Genomic DNA, 21,584 nt, shown 5'->3' on the forward strand with positions numbered 1-21,584 from the left:
GTTGAATATGTGTTCATTCTCTGTCTTATTGCATAATGGACTAACTAAATTCGTGTGTTTTAGACGAACCTCGAACACGACCGTTACAGTTCTCTTTTTATGCATACGAAAGTTATACATCGACACCTTAGGTTGGAATAAACGCCCTTCCCGGACAGTATCGGACGGATACGCAAATACAGAGCCAAGTTCAACAATTTTATTTGAGTCAATGAAATTTATGGGGCGGCGGAAAAAGAGGGGACAGGCAGGGATAAAAATCTAGAAATTAATTTAATGTCGCCTTCGTATGATCATTTGCTAGTACAATGTCGTTGTTTTAACATTTAAGTCGATCGGTTTGCACGACTCTTTATAATATTGAATGATAGCTGAACATTACATAAGAAAACACAATATAATGAAGAAATGAAAAATCCCCCTTTGGCTTATAAATTTTGTTAAATTTGCACTTCGGGACGTAACGCGCTCAAGCCATTATGTAGCCATTATAGAGCGCGGGCGGACCTTTAGAAACTCATTAACAGAAAAAAAACAATAACACAGAAATGATAATTCCTGAGGTCATAAAATAGTGCACTTCGGCAGTTTCGGTAAATCGAAAGGCCATTATTAAGAATTTGTAATTGTAGTTTTCGTTAACAAAACGTAAGCAATTATACCATAAGCATTACTCGATGGCTTGATATTTCTTGGGCACATGCACGGCTGCGAAACAGTGGCTCCAGCTGTGTTTTAAAAGAGCCAATGACACTTTCGAGCCAGAGCAAAAGAAGGATATCGTCTTAAAACGTAAGTATGACGCGTTATTTTATCTAATATCACAATTAATAGGGCTTATTTGAGAAATCGGGGAACCCAGAAAAAAGAGTATAAACATGCTTATTCTGGTAAACAGGTGGTTTTTATTCCCGACAAAATAAAAGCACTCGATAATACTGGTTTTATTTTAAATGTAAGCTTCTTGAGTGAAATTCAGCTGAAAATTGGTGAAAATGTTCTACTTTCGTTTGTAAACATGCATGTGTTTGATGGGAGAATCGGTTTTATAACTCCATAAATAATATGTTTACAAAATAACCGAAATACGTGTGAAGATTAAATATATTTATATGGCACTGCATTACCCGATTTCTCAAATAAGCCCTCATACTTGCGATATTAGATAAAATAACGAGTCATACTTACGTTTTATGATGATATCCGTTCTTTTGCTCTAGCTCGGAAAGTGTCATTGGCTCTTTTTTATACACAGTTCCTAAAAGAGCTGTGGAGCCACTGTTTCGCAGCCGTTACATGGGGTGTTTATTTGTCAAAGACAATTTCGTACTCAATTTTTTTTTTTCTGGCTGTTGAGAAATGCACATATTTAAACAAACTGCTCTGTATTAATAAGTGAGAACGTCAAGTTTGCGTACCTAAATTAAGTTTGTTGATTATCTTAAAGTGACACTCTTTTTCAAAATCAATACATACACATGTATAACAAACATTATTTTTGACTGATAAAATCTTAAACTACTTACTAAATAATGTATTTATGGATAATACTAACTACTGATAACAATATTATAATCGTGTATGTAATAGCTGAATAATTCATAAATATTAAATGATTGTTGAATGCTAAAATATTTAGTGTGGTCTACTAAGTCTCATAAGGTAGAAATGCCGTGTTTTATGCTAATTATTTTCAAAATTAACACGGTATTTTTCATAATGTTTTCGACATTTATTCATCCTTTTTGGAATATTAAAACAATATTATTAATTGTGGTAAATCTTATTTGGGAGTAAGAGTGCATCTTTAAGCAGATTGTACTTGACATTTTGTTTACAACATGTTTTCAGGAATGGGCATGCTAGCAGTGCGATATCCCGATGATGACGAGAGAGGCCGCGCCATGGGTATTGCCTTGGGTGGGCTTGCTCTCGGCGTTCTTAGTAAGTGCTTTGATGTGGTTTACATAGGGTATACTTCAAACGTGGCCATTCAAAACAGAATATATTAAACGATTTTTTTGGAAATGGACCTTTGACGAGTATTTTTATATATATTTTTTTTAAAGGAGTAAAGTAAATTTTGACCACGAAATCAAAAACCACGAACGTTTTTAACAAGTTATTACACACCTGTTGTCCAAATACAATTTTACATTTATGTAATTGCATTTCTGATTCTGAGTTTCAGTCTGTGTCTTATGACATTTGTGAGTGTGTAACAGGATTAAGTGTTTGTTTTGGTAAGCAATAAGAAAGTTGTCCCAGAAACAAGACCTTCGAACAGCTTAAAGGCCTAGTTTAAGGAATGTTTGGCATGACAATCCCCTGCTGTGCATCTCCTGCTAATTGCACTGGTGTCACAGTGGGGCAATTTTCCTGTGTATTTGTTTAGTGGCTCAGGGCCATTTAGGGTCCATTTCTTTAATAACACCTCGAAAACTGCACAGCAGGTTACTCAGATCAGAGATCTGATAAGACAACTAAGCAATTAGATAAAGATCAATACACAGAAGTTTTGAACTATAAACGCTTTTTTGGAGGGGGGGGGGCATGAACTCTATTGTATGTTTATTATCATACACTCTGTACAATGTTCATACTAAACGTTGTTCTCATTTTCAGTCGGTCCACCGTTTGGAGGTATAATGTACCAGTTCGCCGGGAAGGAAGCGCCGTTTCTTATTCTAGCCTTCTTAGCGCTGTTAGACGGAGGTATGTTCATAGAGACATTTAAGCTCGTCAATTAAAGATCGAAGTATCGTTATTGCCCTTGTGTCGTCGTATACGGCGTTGGGGTGTCGTTGTTGAGGTCGAAGAACTGTAATACCCTAAGTGTGTTTTGTATACTGTGTCTCTGTCAAGTTCGAAGTATTATAATATCCTTAGTGTTGTCGTATTCGACGTCAATGTCAAGGTCGAAATATTGTTATTGCCTAGTGGCATTATGTTTGGCGTTTTTGTCAAGGTAGAAGTACTGTTATGCCTTAGTGTCGTTGTTTTCGGCGTCGGTGTCAAGGCCGAAATGTTGTAATAGGTTAGAGGCATCGTGTTCGGCGTCGATCTCAGGGTCGAAGTATTGTATTTGGCATCGATGTCAAGGTCGAAGTATCGTAAAAGCGTTAGTGTCGTCGTATTTGGCATCGGTTTCAATGTCGAAGTATTGTAATAGCGTTCGTGTCGTCGTATTTGGCATCGGTGTCAAGGTCGAAGTATTGTAATAGCGTTAGTGTCGTCGTATTTGACATCGGTGTCAAGGACGAAGTTGTGTAACAGCGTGTGTGTTGTCCTATTCGGCATTTATGTCACGGTCTAAATTTGGTGCCGTTCTATACGACATCGATGACAATGTCGAAGTATTGTTACAGCCTTAGTAACGGTTGTATTCGGCGTCAGTATCAAGGTCTCTTGACTTTTTTCATGTTTTTTTCCCTTTTCCGATAGTCAAAATACAGACCAGGGTTCTCATCCGCTTGTGGTGCCCTTTTTACTTTTTCTAATCGGTTTACGCACGTTTTGTGGGTGTCAAACAAGTATTTAATGAATAGAATGCTTGTTTGGCTCAAATAATACTAAGTTATATGCTTTATTTAATATTTATATTGGCAGTTGGCTAAAAATCTTAATCTTGGGATGAGTGACAATTTCAAGGTTTAACCTATTTTCGGTTTAAATATCGAAAAGAACTGGAATGTTTGGATTTTTGCAATGTTGTAGAAATTTTTCCAAGATGTTTTACAAGCATTCTTGAAATCTAAGCCTAAAACGAAGTATTTAAAAAATCAGCATAATGACGCTAAACGCTTGGATGTTCAAAGTCCTTACAAGTCTTCCGTTTGGTGTTTCAGGACGAAATTTTCTCTAATAATTTCTGCCTTTGTTGTATTGGTTATTAGATTTCTTGTTTGTTTCATGTTCGCTTAGCAGTCCTTTCATCTCGAATTCATTCCACTTAAGTGTGTTTCTTTTCTTCTTTTTATAAATCGTCTGTTCGTACGACGATCTAATTATTTTCAGTTGACGTAAATTGTACTTTTCATGTTATCTTCAATTAAACCTTTCTTTCCATGTGGTCCAAGTCCCGAATTTTCTTATGATACGTGCGTTTCGTAATCCGCAACATTTCTTTACATTGAAGTTCTGACTATACGCATTTTCTTTCTTGACTGAAGGTCATGCACAAATTAATTATACGCTGATATTTTTTTTTGCTTAGATTCTTTTAACAATGCGTTTCATTGTTCGTATTTTCACTTAAAATTGCTTTCAATGTGTATTTTTTAACATTATGTCTTTGTTTATAACGTTTCCATCATTTCACTTATTTGTATTATTAAAGTGACACTCTTATTCAAATCAATACATACACATGTATAACAAACATAAATTTTGAGTGATAAACCTTTTAATACTTGCTTAATAATGCATTTATGGAAAATATCAATAACTGATAACAAGCCTGAAACCGTGTATTTAACAGCAGAAAGTGCAAAAAAAAAAAATGATTGGTGAAAGCTAAAAGATTTATTGCGGTCTAATATAGTCTCTTATGGTTGAAATATCGTGTTTTATGCTCATTTCTTTCAAATTAAACTCGGAATTCTTCTTAAGAACCATTGGTTTTCATTTATTCATCCTTTTTGGACTATTAAAACAACATAATTAATTGTGGTTAATCTTATTAGGTACTAAGAGTGCATCTTTAAGCTTTTTTTAAACCGCCTGTTCGCGTTTCATTTAACTTCTCATCAACGCGTCTTGCCTGCAAAATCTTTAAGTTAAAAGTGACTTTTCGATTTTACAGCGCTGCAGTTGTTCGTCTTACAGCCAGCCGTCCAACCCGAGTCCCAGGAAGGCACCTCGTACATCACTCTCCTGAAGGACCCATATATTGTCATAGCGGCAGGTAGAGAATCATCGAATTCAATATTTGTCACAGCTAAAAGGCGTTTTGTGCTCACATGATCCACATATAATGCTAGATTCGATTCATGTCGTTTTTGGTTTGCTTTATTGCGGTTGAAAAGTCTCACAATTATTATGGAGTCTTTCCAAGCTCCACAAGTCTGAAATACAAATATATAATTGGTTTTGACAAGACGAAAAAAAGACATCTGATACTATATATTTGTCGTTATATTTGACGTTTTGACAATACCGTGGGGTTAATGACAGAAGGTCCCAAAACTTTCCTTATAACGGTGATTAATACCTTCCAGCATTACTCCGCAGTAAGGCCTGGCGTTTTTTTCTTCTTTTTTTGTTTTGTCGATAGAGAAATGAACCAGATTTTAACAAAATGTTAATGTTTTCATTTTGCCCGGGATATATTAAAAAAATCCACTTCAATGTCAAACATCAGCTACCATGGCCTGCCAGTGCATATAATAATACCATATTCATTGTTATTATAAACAAAACGAGTGTCACAACCATCTTTAACATGATAAATAATTTACAGTTTTTACATGTCATAGGGCTAAAAGTACACTACATAAAAGTCCTTTCTTACTAGATGGTGATGATTTTGAAAACAATATTTTTAACAAAAGCTACCATGTAAATTATTACCTTCTTTAAGCGGACACCTTTCTTAAGCAGCCAATGTGGCCGTGTCTCTTAGGTGGCTGCTTAACTAAAGGTCGATTGTATATATTCAAACCCCATCATTTGTAGGTTCTATAACTTTCGCTAACATGGGTATTGCCATGATCGAGCCGTCGCTGCCTATCTGGATGAAGAAAGTCATGGGTGCGGAGGAGTGGAGCGAAGGTTTGTAGACATTGCCCCGATAGTTTCTAAGACAATGTGTTGATACAAACTTGGGTGATAAGTGTGAGGTTTTGTACTCAAAAAACTAGTTTAAACTCCAAATAGACTCCTTTTTCGCAGACCGTTGAAGGGCTCCAACAGTTATCAATACAGATATGTCCATGTATGTGTGGTCTATAGTGTTGTTTTGTACGTAATGAGTGTGTGTTAGGCCATGTGTCTTTATACATGTTATTCGTTAATTGTTGACAACTTGGCTTGTCTATGTAGTTGTCAAGGTATTACAGTATTTCTAGAAAGATTTAATTATTTAAATAGTTTTGGACACATACAATTATGCTTCTGGAAAATTTCCTAATGAAATTGGTTTAACTTTGTATTTTTATATTCTATTTGCTTCTTCCTTCGAGGTCCACATTTTTTAATTTCCATTAACTACTGCATTTTTACACTTCGATAACCATATGTTTATATTTCCAATTGATGTGGAACTCTTTCCTTAGAGTACCACATGTTTGTATCTCTATTTGCTGCAGAAGCATTATTTTCTTCATGTCACATGTATTGTTTTTCTATGCTTTGATTTTTTCCTCTTAGTACCACATTTCTGTGTTTTTTTTTTTTTCTAATTGCTGCTGCAGCTTTTCCCTGTTAGTAACACATGTCTGAATTTCTAATTGCTGCTGCAGCTTTTCCCTGTTAGTAACACATGTCTGAATTTCTAATTGCTGCTGCAGCTTTTCCCTGTTAGTAACACATGTCTGAATTTCTAATTGCTGCTGCAGCTTTTCCCTGTTAGTAACACATGTCTGAATTTCTAATTGCTGCTGCAGCTTTTCCCTCTTAGTACCACATGTTTGTTTTGTTGTGTTTTATATCGCTGAACACATGGCCGGTCTTCTATTTGCTGAAGATTTCTGTCTTGGTACACATGCCTGTTTTTTTCTATTTGCTGCTGAAGCTCTCTCCTCTCAGTATTACCAGTCTGTATATCTATTTGCTGCTTCAAGAAATATGTATTGAGATATTATCCGCCTCACAGATTTAAGATGTGTATTCATGCTTAAAGTGACCGCTCCCGTTTCATACGATTTCTTTTTTAAAGCGTACTTGATAATTATTTTGATATATATTGGTTAGTGATATTACTCAGACACTTTGTTAATTCTTAAAATGCATACCTGCAATGTGTGTATGGCACAATCTTTGGAATTAAATATATATTCATATAAATGTACAGTACCTTACATAAATTATTACGTACGTATGCTTACAGGTCTGGCGTTCTTGCCAGCGAGTATATCTTACTGTCTGGGGACGAACATTTTCGGCCCCGTCGCTTCCAAGATCGGCAGATGGCTGTCTACCATGCTTGGCATGATTTTCATTGCTATATGCCTCTTTGTGGTAAGTGAATCGACATTGCTTTCAACAGTAGGAACACCTCGGCTATCTCTGCCAAACGACGAACCTCGGGTGTATGCCGATACAATAAGTAGAAGTAGTTCGTATAATTTTTAAGAATAAAAGTAATAAAGTGTTTTAACGTCTTATGCTTATTACTAAGTTCAAATTGATTCCAAGTGAAGTGTAGTATTGCAGAAATTATTACGATTCATAAGAGTAAAGTCCTTATGCACAATTACTAAACTGAAATTACTACGCAATCTACTTGCATCGTTGTTTAACTGACCATACAATCGAGGTTTGTTTTCAAAGAAAAATGGCCGAGGTGCTTCGATTGTACTTAAAATGGTACATACTGTATACTTGAATATTGATATTTGGCATCCCGGACTTATGACCCTTTCATATGTATAGACTGTATAGCAATGTACCAACTTGTTTCATTTATACATACTTGGTTTTAATGTTGTCCCTATTTAATATGTCATTTTGTCTATCCATATAATAATAATAATAATAATAATAATAATAATAATAATAATAATAATAATAATGTATAAACAATTCATAAACAATCCCATTTATAATAAAACAGTACACATGTCAATTATCTGTGACAATTCTGACACTATTGTTTATCTTACATTTCAGATTCCATTTTGTAGAACTAATGCTTTATTAATTGCGCCCATGTTTGGGCTAGGATTTTCAATTGGTGAGTAAATTTACAGAACCATCTTCACAGTACATGCACTTTTCCTAACGTATCGTATTGCAATCGTTTATAGAAGTGTATTAAGCACCTGTATTGTGCGTGTTTTTGCAATTACCACCATAGCTAAAAATAGAAACATTCCATACACTTCGATAATTGTGATATCATGGTTTCCAAATATAAACGCATTGCATGGGCCACATTGGAAATTATTTTGTTATTTTTTGCTGTTTCTTTTGAATTCTATGAAACGACGATGGTAGTCCCCTGTTGTTCTTTGTCGCCTGTTTTAAGGCAATCTTTTTATTCTAGAGGATGGTTTTTGAGAAATATTTAAATTCTAGAGGATGGTTTGATGGCAATCTTTTAATTATAAAACAGAAGAAAACAGAACATTTATTGAGATACAAGCATATACAGCTTATGATCATCAAAACAATCATCATAGCCTGCACAACAGGATATATAAATTGACATGATTACAAACAAAAAGAAACAAGAAAAAGAGAGCATTAACATCTAGTTTAAGTTATGCTGTAATATTAACTATATTGTCTCTGATCTGGTTTGCCTTAATAGTAAATATAGCCAGATTGTGTAGCAACGACTTCTTTTTAGAGTTAAGAAAAGTAATAAGTTTTAACATACTAGGTCGTGTTCAATAATAATTAGGTATATAATGATCTCTTAAGTGTTTATATCTATCACATATCAGTACAAAATGATATTCATCTTCAATGTCATTCAATGAACATACATCACATCTCCTTTCATGTCGGGTAATGTTCCTATAACGGCCTTCTTCTGTTTAAAGCCTGTGAGATGATAATTCTTATGTGCTTAACGCATGTCTGTGTTTAACACTGTCAACAATGTTCAGGTAGCAAGACATTTCAAAAGTGGATTTCATAGAGGATGGTTTTGGTGACAAACTTTTAATTATAGAGGATGGTTTGATGGCAAACCTTTAATTATAGAGGATGGTTTTGGGGGAATCTTTTAAGTCAGGAGGAAGTATCATAAAATTATTTCAATTAGGGAGGGTGGTTTTTGGAATTATTTTAATTAGGAAGGATGGTTTTTGGAATTATTTTAATTAGGGAGGATGATTTTTGGAATTATTTCAATTAGGGATGATGGTTTTTGGAATTATTTTAATTAGGAAGGATGGTTTTTGGAATCATTTTAATTAGGGAGGATGGTTTTTAGAATTATTTCAATTAGGGAGAATGGTTTTTAAAATGGTTTTTGGAATTATTTTAATTAGGGAGGATGGTTTTGTGATTTTTTTATAATTAGGGAGGATGATTTTGGGGCAATCTTTGAATTAAAGAGGATGGTTTTTGAAAAATTCTAGAAGATGTTTTTCGGGCAATCTTTGAAGTACAGAGAATGTTTTATTTGGGAATTCTTTTGATTATAGAGGATGGTTTTGGGGAAATCTTTTAATTCAAGAAGATGGTTTTTGGACACCCTTTTTAATAGAAGACGGTCAGGGAACAATCTCTTACTTAAAGAGGATGTTTTTATAGTGGATGAAGTCAAAAAGATGCCGCGCGTGGATGGCTTCATTTGATTAAAACTTATTGTGCTGCCTTTTGCGTTGAACAGTATAAATATACACAACATTCGTATAATACATGAGGTACACAAAAAGCAAATTGGTAAGACACAAAATTTGGTTAAAAATTAGTATCGCCCTGCCCATGCATGGCTTCTTTGTCATCATTTGTTAGTATGGCTTGGTCCGTATTACAGAAGCATCTTAAGGGGTTTATTATACATAATTTAACTTAAATTTTAAATTTTTATATTTCTTTAAATTACTTATTCTTTAAAATGAAGTTTTCATTTTTTTTTAAATGAAGTGTCCGTATTTTAATTGCAGAACATACACCAAGTATATCACTTTCTTCCAGTGAGATAAGATAGGAACATGTTGCATTTAAGGAAAAGGTATAGTTAACTTAAGACGCTTCTGTAATATGGCTCCAGGAGTAACTGCTACTGATGAAGTAATAAATGGTATCTCTCAAATATTCATTTACTGCTTATGCTGAAACACTATACAAAGAGTTCCATAGCTGATAGTGAATGGTAAGCGCTGACAAAGCAAATAGAAAGCATCTTTAAAGAGCAATCATAACACATGGACTCTTCTCTCAAGATTAAGTGCAATCTACGGTGGTTATTCAATACATCCGGATGAGTTTTTATATATTATACCGCTAAATACATCTACTGCTCGTAGATAGTAAATATGTTTTATGGTGTTGTGATGGTGATGGAGTCCACAAAGAGGTCTTGCTATGAAGCCAGATCAGTTTAAATCTCTCATTACCTCTCAAAAGGGCGCCACACTTGATTAAACTTCTTAAACGAATGCGAGATGTATTCGTATCAGATTAAGATATCTTTGCAATGAAATTTCATCGTAAAATAATTGCGACTGCACCCACCCCCCTTCAGAACGCGATTTTCAGCGGTTTTTATGGAGTAGTCGGCACTCAAGATGGAGCTACGCGGTACACAGAATATCAAAATATATAGCCAGCTTAATCAATGTGCACTGACAATATTTCAGGTATGGTTGACTCTTCTATGATGCCACACATGGGATATCTGGTCGATCTGCGACATGTTTCGGTGTATGGCAACGTGTATGCCATAGCAGATGTCGCGTTTGCGCTAGGATTTGCAGTTGGTATGTATCAAAAAAGTCTAAGTAACATATGTACATGTATATGATATACAGATTTGGTTCACAGTAGACGCACTGACGCAATAAAAAATATGTCTGGTCTAGACTATGAACTAGTGAAGAAAGTTCACCGGCGTTTTGCATGGCAACACCATGATCTTTATTTTACCGACTTGATTTCTTTTGTTTATCTTCAATGGAGACGTGCAGCATTTATTTTGAAAATATCAAGTGTACTGTTTAAAAGTATGCACATTGCAAAAAAGGAGTTTCTAGAAGGCGTTTTTATCATTGGCTAAAATGTATTTAATTTCCAACGTATCTACTTCCAGGACCTATGTTGAGTGGAACTATTGTAAAGGCCATAGGATTTAGCTGGTAAGATTTTGCAAGATTTTGCAACAGTTTACATGTTTCTTTACTTTAAACCGAAAATATAGCATTCTGGTTCGTATCAAAAATAACAACAATTTTGTTCAGCAATGAATAAATGTAGTTGTAGTAAATACTATCGGGTTGATTTTCAAATACATGTGTATAATAGACTAGAGTCTTCATACGATGTATCACAATGGAAAGCTACGTGTGTCGGGTATATCTCCGTTTAATCAATTAGTTTCAAAACTTATGAGACTATAGAATGAATGAAATCAATGTAGATGTCACGTATCGTTTGCGCAGCGTCCATGGTAATAAGGGACTGGCGTTCGTCATGTTAAGGCAGTATATTTTTCCTGTATGTATAGTGAGATTTGATGAAGTTATGTCTTTGTTTTATTTCTAGGATGCTGTGGATAACAGCGATTGCGTGTCTGACATATGCACCTCTGGTCGTCTTTCTACGCAACCCTCCAGGAAAGGAGGAGAAAATGGTAATGCCGTACCTTAATATAAAAATGTCAACAAAATGGTTCAGATATAGTTTTTACATAGGCGGACAATATACCTCGAACCAATTTTGAAAAAGGGGACAAATCTCTCACTTATTTTGGCATAGGAAGTCAACCTCCCCCAACGCACACCATTGGGATAGTCGGACAAAATCCACCAACTAATTTATGCAAAGGCGGACAAAATCCCACAAACAAATTAGTTTACAAGTGGAAAAAATACCACCGACCAATTTTTAATAAGGAAAACAAAGCCCACCTACCTTTTTGTAAAGGCGGACAGTATCATTCAAACAATTTAAAAAGTGGACAAAATCCCCTAAGCCAATCTTTGCACAGGCAGAAAAAAATCCACCATCAAATTAATACAAGATGGGCAAATTCCCACTGACTAATTTTTGTAAAGGCGGACAAAACCCCACCTACCATTTTTAAGGCGTAAAAGATCCTCCATACCATTTTTGCACAGCTGTTCAAAATCCAACTAACCATTCCTTGAAGGCGGACGAAAGCCCACCAAACAATTTTGAAAATACGGACAATATTCACCAAACCATTTCTGCAAAGGCGGACAAAATTCCGTTCACAATGTTTGCATAGGCAGACAAGACCCAACTACCAGTTTTTGCATAGGTAAACTAAACTACCCATAGCACCAATTCTGTCGTAGGCTAACAAATTTTTCTGAACCAATCTGGACAAACTTCTTCATTATGATATTCAACTTTTCTTGCCATTTCCTACGGTTATTTATCACATATATGTGTATAATATTTAATGTAAAAATAATGTTACACCATTGCTACTCATAAACAACATAAAACATAGCTTATAAGCTGATGGGGGAGGGGTGCCGGTATTTGCATAACTTGGTGTTGGGGAGGGCGGGATAATGTCATATGCTTTTTAGATACCGTTTCATGTTTTCGAACGTTCGCAAGACTCAAAAATACAATTTAACACAGAAGTTACGCAACAACTTATATGTATATCAAACTCTGTAGAAAAAGTTGCTATTAATTTGATACAATTATACTTGTATGTAGTTTACTTGTTCGCTATTTGTATTTGTATACGTACGAAATTGTATTCTATGAATTTGATCAAAGGTCATGTTGGCCTATTTCAAAAATATAGTGTGTATTATCTTTTCTTGAATAAACTTTCTTCTTCTATGCAACCTTATAAGAATCTATTTTAAAAAGTTGCCATTCAACACTTTTTCCTTGGTGTTAACATTATATTGCTTTCCTACTGTTTCAGTCGCTTATCATGAACGACCAGTGCCCAGTGCAGTACGTGACATATAATCAGACAACGGCTAGTAACGCAGCCTCCGACGAAGACGATGGCTACTTTCAATGAACACACTATTCCCATGATAGTTTGATTAATAGCCGAGCCTCATAGACGTGTTTGTGACTTTGCATAGATGTCTTTAGACGACGACGGTGGCTTCTGTGCTCTTCAGCCACGTCCCTCTACGTGTTAATCAATAAAGATGTCCAAGCCTTCTGCCTCTTCCCTTCCTTCCCTAATATGAATTATTTTTTTGATAAAATTGATGACAATGGTCGCATGATCAAAGACTGTCAAGAGTGCTAATTATAATTAACGTAATCACATGTCATTTCTTGTTTCAGGGTAATATGTAGCCTTAATTTATGACGTTGACGTCTATTCGCCCTTCTAATCAAGCGTCTACCGTTTTATCGAAAACAAAAAATAGTATCTCCTTACTCCATATGATTGCTACATTTTGTGCGCCATTTCTTGCTTTCCGTCATAGAATATTGGTTAAGTGTCGTTGTTCGCCATTGGTTGATGGGCGAATAAAATTAAGGACTAAAATAACATTCGGTGATATTAAAAAACTGTTTTTAAAATGTGTTAATGGATCAGTTTGCAATTTACGTTCCAGCTCTACGATTATTCGATAAATGACTAACTTTTCCATGTTTAAAAATGTACCTACATATTTGTAGTCATATAGTTTGTACATATAAACTGTTCATATAAAGACAAAGATCCAGATGACTGTCCACGAGACTATGGGACAACCTAAACATTGAGAATACCCATCGGAACACCTAGTAGGCCATTTTCCATCGAAAGAAATCTCGGATGTATATGAATGGTTTACAAATTCAGAACTCTTTACATTATACTACGCTGAAATCATTCGGAGCTCCTCGGCCGTTTTATCGAAAACAACCTCGGATGTATCTGGACGGTTTACATACTCAAAAAGTGGTACGTTTAAGTCCGCTGCAAGTAGATCGCGTAGTTATTCTATTTAGCAGTTAAACTTTGTGGCATTACTCTTGGGATTCTTAAATATGTTTGCAATAATACAATTCAATGGCAAACAATTTAAACTTAGATCAATAAATACAACTCTAAAACACTATATTTAATTAATGATATAATTCAAAAATTTACGAACTACTTCAACTGATGTACCTGCATACATCCGAGGTTGTTTTTGAAAAAAATGGCCGAGGAGTTCCGAATGCGCTGAAATCTTATCGCGTAGTAATTTGAATTTAGCAGTTAAGCCTAAGGAGTTTACTCATAGGAATCTTATTTGTGAGTGCAATATTACACTTCAATCGGATTCAATATGAACTTGGCAATTCAAATCACACGTCAAAACGCTCTAATTAAGTAAAGGTATTATTGTTTTAATTTTACAAACTACTTCTACTGATGTATTGCCAATCATCCGAGATTTTTTCGATGGAAATACCGTGGAGGTCCGATTGTGAAAGTACTACACTTGTATATGAAGTAATTCAGTTTGATATTAATGTAATTGAAACGTTTGCTTGCAAATTCAAAAAGATATTCAAAAGTCCTTTTCGAAAAAACAACATTCATTACTACAAAGTGATACTGACCCCCAATTGCTCGAAGTCTTAATGTCATTTATAACAGGATTAAGCTATAAGCTCACGAATTTTTGTTTGGAGTAAAGTTTGTTTAATATTGACATCCTTAACAATATTTCGAACTACGAACTTATCTTAGTGAAACTCACGATACACTTACTTCAATTTGAAACAAGTTTAACTAAGAAATTTGGCATAATTCAATAATCTACTTTTTGTTTGTTACGCTCAAGTATTTTCGAGAAATTGGGGACAGATTCGAAAAAGTGGTTGTACGATATGAGTGTTGATAACAGGTCCCCGTGAGTGGAGTGCAATTTCTGTATATCCTGTTATAAACATTGACAACATATGTACAGTATATATCTGTTAAATTCACATCAATGATTTGCATGTTAATGTTGTTGAATAAAGCTGTGAATTAATGAAAGAAGATATTGCTTTTCTTTAAATGCCTTTCGTCAGTGTCCGACACTGTGTATTATACACAGGGGCAGGGTACGTAGTTATGCCACACCCCTATGGCCACGCCCCCCTTATCAATTACCAAAAACGCAAAATCATTCTCAGACTTATAGTTTAAACTTAATTAATTTACAACGATTGTGAAACAAGTTGTAACAACATTATATAAATCAGTATAGCTGACACGATGCTACGCGAGAGTGTGGTCTTGTGTTGTGGGGGAAACCGGAGAACCGGGAGGAAACCCACTTGTCCGGCTTGGTGACCACAAACCCAAACTCACATGCGCCCAGGCTGGGATTCGAGCCCGACCAGGGCGCCTGGGTGAGAAGCGAGTGCGTCAACCACAGCGCTAACCGGACAACCAAAGACTTATGAAAAATGATGAGGGGAACGGTAATTTAGTGCAATATAGTTATCTGTCACAGACGGTATGTAGGTTCTGGACGAGAGATCCTTCGGGAGCATAAATTACATATAGCATATAGCAGTCCCGTTTCATTGAGACTGTTGCGCAACGCTGGCAACACCGTTTAGACTGCATTCAGCGGTTACTTCCCTTTGCTGTTCAATCGCGATCAACATCACGTGACGTCATATATTTGTTTTACTTTGATGCGAAATATTTATTTTAGTATCTTCTCTGAAAACAACGTAATTTAATAAAACTTTTATTCAATGTCGCATAAATACATTTTCAAGCATGTACATATGGCTGAAATTCAGTCATTTTTGCACGCTGCTGCAGATAGTTTCACTACTTGTCAAGGGAGATCACTGTGTAGTTTTCAGTTTCAGTTTGTATTGAAGAATTATGCACATGTGGGCATCAGTTTTATAAGAAATATGTACAAAGTAGGGATGCACACGAATATTCGATCAAACGTTTGGTATTCGAATGTCAAAATCGATATTCGAATATTCGAAAAAAATGTTGAATAAATAGAATTAAAATCCTTTTGCCTACAATTCTGTTGTTGTGCATAAAGTTCATTTGTCTTGTTGTTTACAGCGATTGGCCCATAATGCCAGATGTGTGAATGTGATGACAATACATTATACACGCGCCATCAGTCATTTAGGAACATACAAAGAACAACCACAATGGTGTATGGCAAATTATAACAAAACATTTAAGTGATATCAGCAAAAAGCACACGTATGCATGTATTTGCATACATTTCGTTATAAAAGAACAGTACAATTTAGAACACAAACCTACATTTACAACCAATGAAAATGCATAAAGGCGATCAATTTGCATTAAGAACTTGGCTCACTCATTCAGAATTTCAACTTTTTTTGGTGTTGAAAGGTCCGCCCACTGCCTCTCATCCGATACACAATTTCTGCGTCGACAATTTAAAAGTCAATGAGGTTGTATTCTAAGTCAGTTAGATGACCTGAATTAAAATCTTAATGCTTATTAATTAAGATTTAAAGTCATGCCATCGAACTATTACGAGTCGGGAAGAAAAGGTATCATGTAAAAGTTAGATGACATGAAGTATGATTTTTACGATTAAGAATGGGCGGAGTGATTGTAGCGAAAGAGCGCTTCTTATTCATGAAAATGTTATTTCAGGTTATCTAACTGACTTAGAAAGCAATCTCATTGCCTGACACAGTGTAAACGCAAATTATGACGCCGGGAGTGGGAATCGGATGAGTGGCGATAGGCGGACCCTTAAAGGCCTAGTTTAAGAAATGTTTGGCATGATAATCCCCTGCTGTGCATCTCCTGTTCGCTGCACTGGTGTCACAGTAGGGGCCAATTTTTTCCTGTGTATTTGGTTATTGGCTCACTGCTCAGACACTCTGGACAGGGCATCCGCAATGAGGTGATTACTGTCCGGTCTATGGTGGAGAATCATATTATACTGAGATAACTCCTCCATTCATCTAGATAACTGACCCTTTGGCTCCCGAAACCGTATCAATCATGTAAGACACGACTGATCTGTGCAAACAGTGAACGCCCTTCCCAAAAAATAATGGCTATACTGCCGGGTGAACCTTACTACCGCTAGTAGCTCTTGAGGCGTTGCACAATAGCGCTTCTGCTCGCTTGTAAGAGTTAAACTACCATATGCAACAACCAGACCAACAACCCGCTATACCCATCCTTGATCTGGCTCAGTACAGCTCCAATCGCAGAATTCAGGGCATCCGTGTCCGAGACAAATTCATCCACACGGTTTGGAAGAGCTAAAACTGGAGGTGTTGTTAGAGGTCCCTTCAGGGCCTCGAATGCCGCCTGCTGCTCTTCACCCAACTGAAATGCAGTCTTGCCAGTATCACGATACAACGGCTATGACAACATATTGATGTTTTGAATGAAACAGTAACTAAACAAACCGTTGATATGCTCGACAGCTACTGGATGTAGGCCAATCTAAACCAACAGTCCGACATTTTCATACTTTTACAACTCCTAATGCGACCCTACAAATCCACAGAGTTCGGTAGCAGTTTGTAAGATTTACAATATAAACCACTGCCTACATCCCTGCTGGTCTACACACCCTCCGAATCATGGTACATGTAGTTTGATTACATTAACCTGTAAGACCTGGTGTAGCCACCACCCATTGGGCAGAACTCACCTGGTCAGCCCAGTCATAAAGTCACTGACCTTGACTCTGGGCTGCTTGGTGGAAACTGGATTTAGCGGTGGCCGGTAATACTCAGGCACCAAACCACTCATGTGCATACCTCGTTAGCATTGCTATCACATTCCTATGTGAATGCCTACCTGCCCCTACAAACTCAACCTACCAGACGGATTACAGGATCGCCTGTTTAGAGATTTATTAATCGAGAAGTCAATCATGCCCATTTTCTTTATGCGACAAAACACTCCTCATTAATTTCTCAAAACGTTCCGGAACGATCAATCGTACTAAGGACTTTCTGTCCCACCTCATCTGACTTGCTTGACATCAGCCTGCAAAGTCTTAATAGTTTGACGTTTATATTATGTAAATACTATCATTGAAGAGTTACAATCTTCTAGAACTTACGTTCCTAGCCAACTCGATGAACAGAGTGTTATTAAAAATCATATTGATTCTAATGTTAATTTTCAAGTTGTGTTGAATGATGATCATAAAAACATTCCAACAATGCACTGGTTACCTAAAATGCTTAAAAACACGTATACATCAAGATTTATAGTTAATTCTAGTTCTTGTTCTACTAAACAGGTTTCGATTTTACTTACATCCTGCTAAACTGCGATTAAAATGCATGTGAAAAAAATATACTGGCAATATTTATGAGAACTCTGGAATTAATCTCTTTTGGTTCATCAACAAATCTTTAGTTGTAGTTAATGATCTTGAAAGTAGTCCATATAAGGTCTCGGTGCTTAAAACGTATGACTTTTCAGCGCTGTGTTCATATATGTTCCACACTAAGCACCTTTACTTGCAGACTTCTTTTTATATTGCTATGAAAGTGAATTTATGCTGAAACCATCTAAATCTGGAGATCTGATCCTTGCTGATAAATTCAATAACACTTTTAGATATATACTAGTATTGACGATATTCTAAGTTTGGATAATCCGGTATTTACAGATAATATTAAATCGATATATTCCCTTCACAAATGCATCTTAATAAATCTAATACATCCAATTTAAAAGCATCCTATTTAGATCTGCAACTCGAAGTAAGGGGAGATCAATTGAACAGCAATCTTTATGAACAGAACAGAACAGAACATTTATTGTTAACTTGAACATATACAGTTCATCGTTATTACAATAACATAACACATAGCATGGCAATAGTTGATAAATGCGAGAGTGCATTATACATATATACATTTATAAATATATACATATATAAATAATCAATGATTTCAACATGTTAAAATCAATAAAGTTACGCATTATTAATCAAACCATTGTATCGTAGCTTAAAAGCATGTTTGCAATACAAAGCTAGTTTTCGTAGACATGCAGCATTTTCCGAGTTTAATAATTGAATGAATTTAAACATGCTTGGTCTTGCGTAGTAAAATTTAGTTATGTATTTTTTCCTAATGTCATTGTATAGTGGACAAATCAAAACAAGGTGATATTCGTCTTCAATATCATTATGAACACATAAAACACATTTACGTTGATTTCTTTCAATATTAACATATCTGCCTCTTTCAACATTTAACATATATGAGAGGACAATCTTAACCTAGCAATAATAATCCTAAGTCTATATAGCTATATAATTTATCTATATACGATGACATATGAATAGTACATTTTAGTTCTCTGTATAACACTAGTGAACTTAATGAGTTTATATCAGTTTTCCAACACCCAATAAATAAGTCGATTAATCTTCTTCTAAAAATAGGCATAACATTATCAAAATATTAATCGACTCCGGATATAACCATACTTCATTAAATCCTTCATTTTGTAATATAGTGCGTTCATTTGAACACCAATTGTTTGAATTTGCGTTATTTTCCGTATCGTATCGAAGGCTTCGCAATGTATTATATAAAATGCAATTGTCTCTTTTAAATTGATACAGTTTAAGAAAATATTTTACAATTCGTACATGTCTAGTAACATACAGAGGCTACCGTCCTAGTTCACCATATATTGCAGAGTTACTAGTGCTTATTTTTACTCCAAGAAGTCTTTTCAGAAATTTTCTATGAACCCTTTCTATATTTTCAGCTATACAAAAGCCCCAAACTTCACAAGAATAGCACAAAATTGATGACACAAATGAGTCGAATAAATCCAACATATTTTAACAGGAATTTCTTTCCCCCTAGTTATCCCAAACAAATTTCCCATAGCCTTAAGTCCTTTATCTGCTAATGTCTGTGTAGCGTTCATAAATGATCCTCCGCTTGACAAAACAATTCCAAGATAGTTAAAAGATTGAACCTTTTCTTTGAATTCATTTCTGAATTAAAGATTTACATTTTCATTGTTATTACTTCCCTTTTTATAAACAACTATTTTTGTTTATGATAAACGTGATGATTTTAACTTCAAAATAATTAATTACCTTTCTTTAGATGGAGATGTTCCTAGTTCACCATCATATGGTGTTTTATTGCACAGTTGATAAGATTAGCTAGATAATGCAAACCATAAGGCAGCCAATTGACCTTGATAAACTAAAATAAACAAACTAAAGCAGTAACTTCGAGGATTATAAATCTCATTGACACTGACCTTGCATATATTATATATATATATATATATATATATATATATATATATATATATATATATATATATATATATATATATATATACATATATTTGTGGAATCATTGTAGTGACTTCTGCACAGATTGCAAAACATAAACCAAAAGTTGTTAAGCGCTTTGGGGACAAGGCACCAGGCGAATTGCTTAGGTTGAGGTTACTTAATTACTTTTGATTCCTCCTTATTATTTGCAAATCATTTGTTCAAATTTCCGACCGACCGCCAAAGAAGTCTTGAGGTAAATTGTTAAGTACATAATGCCAATTGACCGCTCGAGAAGTAGTCACACGTTACACTTCAAATTTTACAAATTTTGAGGAAATATAATTATTATTAAGGGAGGGAACTCTTTCTCAGCGCCGAATGTTTAATTGTTCGCACTTCTTTTTTTAGGCGTCTTCTCACTTGTTTTTTAGTTTTAGTCCGGTTCGATCGTGTATTTTCATGCATGTAAGTACGCACATGCAATATAATATAGATAGATAGATAGATTTCCAACCTTTACGAATGCACTATATTTTAAATATTTTGTACTTGAACTATTTTGTGATTTTTAATCATATGTTTTTATTTTGTTTTGAGCATTTTAAAAGTCAAATGAATTAATCATAATGAGGCATCAAAATGACAAAAAAATGCATCAACCATAATTGTGCCCGTTTATATGATAATATATAAAATAATTATTCGATATATTATATAAGCGATAAGTCAGGTTTGATGTCAAAATTTTAGGGCCATTTTTTTGTCTAATATTTTCCATTTTTCCTCGATATCTTAAAGCTGCACTCTCACAGATATACAATTTTAACAACTTTTTTTTTTTAATTTTTTGTCTTGGGTAGAGATTTTTTTGCATAAATATATGCACACCAGTGATATAAGATTGCTGATAAAAAAATCATATCGTAGATTTTCATATTCCCGTTCGAAAATTGATGTTTTATGACCAATGATTTAAGAAAAATGCATAAAACATCAATCTTTGAACCTAAATATAAAACTCTGCGATCTATTTTTTGTCAGCTCTCTTATATAACAGGTTCTCATGGATTTTCGCAAAAATTGGCTCGTTCCAAGACAAAAAAAAAAAAAAAAAAAAAAAAGTAAAAACGTTCAATCTGTGAGAGTGCAGCTTTAAGACGACGTTTAACGAGACGTCATTGTGTTACCAAGAATTGTGAACTCCAAATTTGTCGTTGAATCTAAGTATTCATAAGCAGTTTTAAACAGTCTTACTCTTCACTATTGTAACATACCTTCAATAATTCAATGGGATAATTACTTAAGTTAAATAAATATCATGAAGAAAACATGCATTTGCTGGAAACGTATACATGGACACGATTTATATATCCGTGACATGGAGTACTACGTAATAGTTTAATCCAGATGGAACAATGTACATGTGTGTATGTGTACAAAATACATCTGGGAGTACATGTAGGATTTGTCCCAAAATATATATAACAAAAAAGGGATTATGCAATTTTGACGGAT

The 21,584-nt window shown here is 34.9% G+C and overlaps 1 protein-coding gene across 1 annotated transcript in view; it reads left to right on the top strand.

Annotated features, from left to right (window-relative positions):
• Positions 1 to 14,729, top strand: part of LOC128211920 (synaptic vesicular amine transporter-like) — a 61,581-nt gene extending 46,852 nt beyond the window's left edge. The window contains exons 6-15 of the mRNA XM_052917057.1: positions 1,852 to 1,944; positions 2,626 to 2,715; positions 4,805 to 4,906; positions 5,677 to 5,772; positions 7,049 to 7,179; positions 7,831 to 7,894; positions 10,479 to 10,598; positions 10,928 to 10,973; positions 11,380 to 11,467; positions 12,749 to 14,729. Of these exons, the coding sequence (XP_052773017.1) occupies positions 1,852 to 1,944; positions 2,626 to 2,715; positions 4,805 to 4,906; positions 5,677 to 5,772; positions 7,049 to 7,179; positions 7,831 to 7,894; positions 10,479 to 10,598; positions 10,928 to 10,973; positions 11,380 to 11,467; positions 12,749 to 12,850 (932 nt within the window). The 3' untranslated portion in view covers positions 12,851 to 14,729. The remainder of the gene's footprint in view (positions 1 to 1,851; positions 1,945 to 2,625; positions 2,716 to 4,804; positions 4,907 to 5,676; positions 5,773 to 7,048; positions 7,180 to 7,830; positions 7,895 to 10,478; positions 10,599 to 10,927; positions 10,974 to 11,379; positions 11,468 to 12,748) is intronic.
• The last annotated feature ends 6,855 nt before the right edge of the window (positions 14,730 to 21,584 follow it).

This window comes from Mya arenaria, chromosome 12 (assembly GCF_026914265.1).
Source record: "Mya arenaria isolate MELC-2E11 chromosome 12, ASM2691426v1".
Classification (NCBI taxonomy): domain Eukaryota; kingdom Metazoa; phylum Mollusca; class Bivalvia; order Myida; family Myidae; genus Mya; species Mya arenaria.